The sequence below is a fragment of the Vigna umbellata genome, chromosome 1, assembly GCF_029865625.1.
Source record: "Vigna umbellata cultivar VRB3 chromosome 1, Vumbellata_1.0, whole genome shotgun sequence".
NCBI classification, from domain to species: Eukaryota; Viridiplantae; Streptophyta; class Magnoliopsida; order Fabales; family Fabaceae; genus Vigna; species Vigna umbellata.
The window spans coordinates 50435633-50440143 of NC_142165.1; the positions used below are offsets into that span (position 1 = coordinate 50435633).

At 31.8% G+C, this 4511-nt stretch overlaps 1 protein-coding gene across 1 annotated transcript; it reads left to right on the top strand.

Moving 5' to 3' along the window:
• The first annotated feature begins 628 nt into the window (after positions 1–628).
• LOC124847722 (Dof-type zinc finger DNA-binding family protein) lies at positions 629–2353 on the top strand. Its single transcript, XM_047325271.2, has 2 exons — positions 629–1377; positions 1963–2353. The coding sequence occupies exons 1-2, from the start codon at positions 909–911 to the stop codon at positions 2073–2075; spliced, it is 582 nt and encodes a 193-aa protein (XP_047181227.2). The 5' UTR covers positions 629–908; the 3' UTR covers positions 2076–2353.
• Positions 2354–4511: the final 2158 nt, after the last annotated feature.

The window sequence follows — 4511 nt, forward strand, 5'->3', positions numbered from 1 at the left end:
TAATTAATAGAGACAAACACAAATTAACTTGAGTAATTAAGAAAAAAATTGAATCATTAATATGAAAACAATTGCGAGAGAGTACAGAAGACGATGCAATTTACATTTTGTGCTATGTATATGCCTCACACCACGATCAATAACTTATCTAAACAGTTGCCGAATCATACTCACAGCATAATCAATTACTTAATTATTCATTATCATAACCTACCAAACATCCTTATTCTCCAAACTTCAAAGCCAAGTTTCAAAGATCAATGAATTTAGACGTCCAAAACAAAAATAATCATATACAATATTCCTTGGCTTCTCCTCTGAACTTTTTATAAAGAAGCTATAAATAACACAGAATCCAGACCCTCTTTTGGCTAACATAATATTTTCGAGCTGGCTTACATTTGAAAATGGAATATAAGTATATATAATAAAATTTGATGACTTTTTCAATAGTTCTTTTGGTTCTCTTTGTTACGAGTACTTTTCCTCTTTACAAGATTTATAGTATAAAATGAACATCCCTTTTACACATAGCAAGAGATCTACCTGGATTGGGCCTGCACTGTATGTATACATTTTAGCAGTGCATGGTCATGACGTAGACTACTAACGTGTACAAAAAGTTCATCCATAGCTTTTCCAGTTTCTACTCTTCCAAAACCCTTTTAACTTTTCTTCTTTTTCTCTTTTATTTAGTTTAATTCGCAACGCACTTTATATTCCACCTACGTTTTGGCGTTTTTCACATGGACTTTCTACCAAAAACCCATGGTTTATCATTCGACTAACTATTCTTTTGCATATATAAAAATACCTTGGTATTTTTCCTCTTCAACACCAACCTAAACATTCTTCACTACGAATAATCATTTTCTCTCTCTCTCTTTTTCTGTGCTCTCCCTGAGAAAATGGCCAAAGTACAGAGTGGCCAAGCGAGTGAAGGGATTAAGCTGTTTGGAACAACGATCACCTTGCATGGTAGAGAAACAAGAGAAGATGATAAAGAGAGTGAAGAAGGGACAGAAGAGAAGAGACCTGATAGGATCATACCATGTCCAAGATGCAAGAGCATGGAAACCAAGTTTTGCTACTTCAACAACTACAACGTTAATCAGCCAAGGCATTTCTGCAAGGGCTGCCAGAGGTACTGGACGGCCGGCGGAGCCCTTCGCAACGTACCCATAGGGGCAGGTCGCCGGAAGGCCAAACCGCCGTGCCATGACCCTACAGGATTTCTCGACGATGGACTCGCATCCACGGTTCAACAACAGTTTGGTTTGGAAGATAGGTTGATCTTGGATCAATGGCATGTTGCCACCATCACTCACGGCGATTTCCGGCAGTTTTTTCCTTCTAAAAGGCGGAGGATAAACTCAGGTGGTCAACGTCAACCTTGCTAAACTGTCTTCTTCCATTGTTTTTCTTCTTCTTGTATTATTACTTTGGAGGCATTTTAGTTCAACGTTGCGTACGAAACTTAGGTATATCTCTTTGATTATGTAAGTACGTTGCTGTTTCTAAATAAAAACACAACGTGTAAAAAAAAGTGATCATTTATGGAATATAACGCGCTTGTAATTTGCACATATTGGATTTTTAATTTATTGAAAAACCCCAAAATTATGCATATTTTTCTTATATCGTATTCATTAAGCCTCTTTTTCTTTTCATGTAGACACAGAGACTAAAACACCCATAATCCTGTAATATATTCATCTCCTACTCATCATGTAAAGCGATTTCAGAAGAAAAACATGTTCCATGCACCAAGGGAAAGAGTTTGTTTGTTTATCTGAACAAGACATCCTTAAATATGAACACGGAAGTCAGAATTTCTCATTTTCTGGAATAATGATGACCCAATTGTTTGATTTCTCTATGGGAAAATACGATTTGTCGTAGTTATTGTATATTATATATGAAATGGAGCAAAGTATCTTATAGAAAGGCTTGTGATTGCAGGTGAGCATGAAAGTCAAAAAGAGTTTGTTATGAGGCACGAAATCACAGAACATAGGAATGAGATAGAAAGGAAGGAGGGTTTAAAAGGCAGAGACAGTGTAAAGCTTATCTGAATAAGAAGTTTGAATGCTCGAAAGGCAAAGGAACAAATGGTGTTCTAATTATTGGGGACGTGAACGGTTGAGATGATTTCTGAGTTAGCAAGATGTTCTAGAATTGACACAAAATCTATATATATAGAATTAATTGAAGTAGATTAATTGGTTTGGTTTGACGTTGATTGATGTAAACGTGAACGCGGAAGAAACGGTCAATGAGAAAGAAAGAGAGAAGTTATTATAAAAGAAAATACTAAAATTTTAGGTAAATTGCACTTTGATTATTATTTATTTCCTCTCTCTTCTTTGAAAATTAAGGAATTTATCCGTCTTTTGTTCACAACTTGGTTTAGATGCCGGCCGAAACGTCCAATCCACGGACTATTCCTACGATATGATAAACCTTTTGAAACACAACTCAAAAATATATATATGCTAGTTATTTGCCTTGCTTCAATTGATATAAATTGTGTGTAATAAAAATAAAATTATTTCATTCATTATAACTTCATTCTATTGTAACATGTCATGTCGATGAAATAATATATATATATAATACAAGTTAACAACTCAAATCAATTACTATTAATTTGTTGATATAAATATTATTTTTTTAAAACTGAAGAAAATATAAAAGTAAGAAAAATTCAAGCATAGAAAAATATATCAATTTATCTCTCCTCTGACTCTTCACTCTCTGTAGTCTATTTCTTTCCATATATTTATTCCTTCTTTTTCACCTATTCGTATTCATATTTGTTTTTAGTATATTCAATTATTATTCCTTAGTAAATAATTTAATAATTTAATCTACTTTAGTATTGAGTCAGAATTATGTGTGTGAACAACTCAGTTAAAGCACACAAAAGTCAAATTATATATGTAAATCACATATCTTTCAATGAACTAAGAAATAAATAAATAAATATAATACTAAAACCTAAAAACAAAGAAAATTAAATATATTGTTCTTATATGTCCTGTTGTGACTACACTCCGCATTCATTTCATGACATGCTTTTTCACACTTATAAGTTTGGACAAATAGTAAAATAATGAATTTATATTTCTCCTTTAGGTTTATAAGGAGAGAAAATAATTCCACGAAAGGAGAGAACTTTGCAGTATATATTTATTCGTGCTAATATTTTTGTGTTTATGACCTTTTATTATATGATGATTTCAATTTTTATTTAATATATATATATATATATATATATATATATATATATTTATTAATAAGGAGGAGAAAAATTACACTAATATTAAGATGCTAAATTTAAATTGTAAAATGTTAATTCATAGTCTAAATAAAATAATAATAATTAACATTATTTTACTATTAAATATATTTGTAACATTTTATTTAGAATATAAGTTTATTAAAATAATATCATTAAAGTTAATTATTGCATTCGATGATTGTTCCTTTGGAGTTCAACTCTTCCTCGTTATTTTAGTTTTAAAAGATATCTCAAAAAGTTAATGAAAGAAGATGTATTTAAATTGTTCTTGGTGATGTCAGACTATTGGATATACTAAAGAAAATAAATATTTGATTTTGAAACTATTTTTCTATTTCCTTTGGTGAGGACTTGAGGGTTACAATTCCCTTGATAAAAAGGATTTGTGTTTGGAATCTCGTTTCGTTCCTATAATCAATGTTAATTATAACATTTCGATTTTTGGGATATCTTGATTACGAGTAAAATTTAAAAAGTTTTAAAATCATCATACCATCACGGAAATCCATTTACATAATACCGAAATTTGTAAAATAAAAACGAAATAAAATAAACCCGATTACATTGTCTCTAACATTTATAGTACAAAAACTTTAAATAACACAAGTCTTATTTTTACTCTTGCGTCTCTATCATGCATCTGGAGCATCTGCAACATCTGCTAACCAAAAGTTATACGATCATCGCAAGACACACACAACCACAAACACAAACAAATATAGGTAAACTACCATAGCACAACCAATAACAATAAAATATGTACATAGTAAGCAAACACAACTTAATAACAAATCAATCATCTACAATGTTATCCTACTAACAGAATCATCTATACACCATGATCATCATCAACATCCTCATCAACTATATCATTACTATACCATCAACGTCATCCTTATCAACATCGTCTCCAAACACATCGTAACTACAAATCATCATCACATGTACCTCAATCAGAACTAATGTCATCATGAATAAAACCATGAGTCTCCACAATATCATAACTCCATATTGAAAAGAATCAGCCACACTCTTGTACCATATCTCAAACCTGTAGCCTCTCCTACAGGTCTGCTCGAGTAGTCCCGCCTACCTGGCTAAGGAACATGTTTCCTGCCACACAAAGACAAAGCAAACATCGTCAACCTCATACAAAGAATGTTCAATACCCGAGCACCCCCTTTTCGCACACAAGTGATAACACTCT

Bases quoted from the DNA above. Each gene is read 5' to 3' on its own strand.
- LOC124847722 (XM_047325271.2), top strand. From the start codon at position 909: ATGGCCAAAGTACAGAGTGGCCAAGCGAGTGAAGGGATTAAGCTGTTT. The intron at 1,378-1,962 runs GTGGTCAACGTC...TTGTGATTGCAG, and splicing joins AAGGCGGAGGATAAACTCAG to GTGAGCATGAAAGTCAAAAA.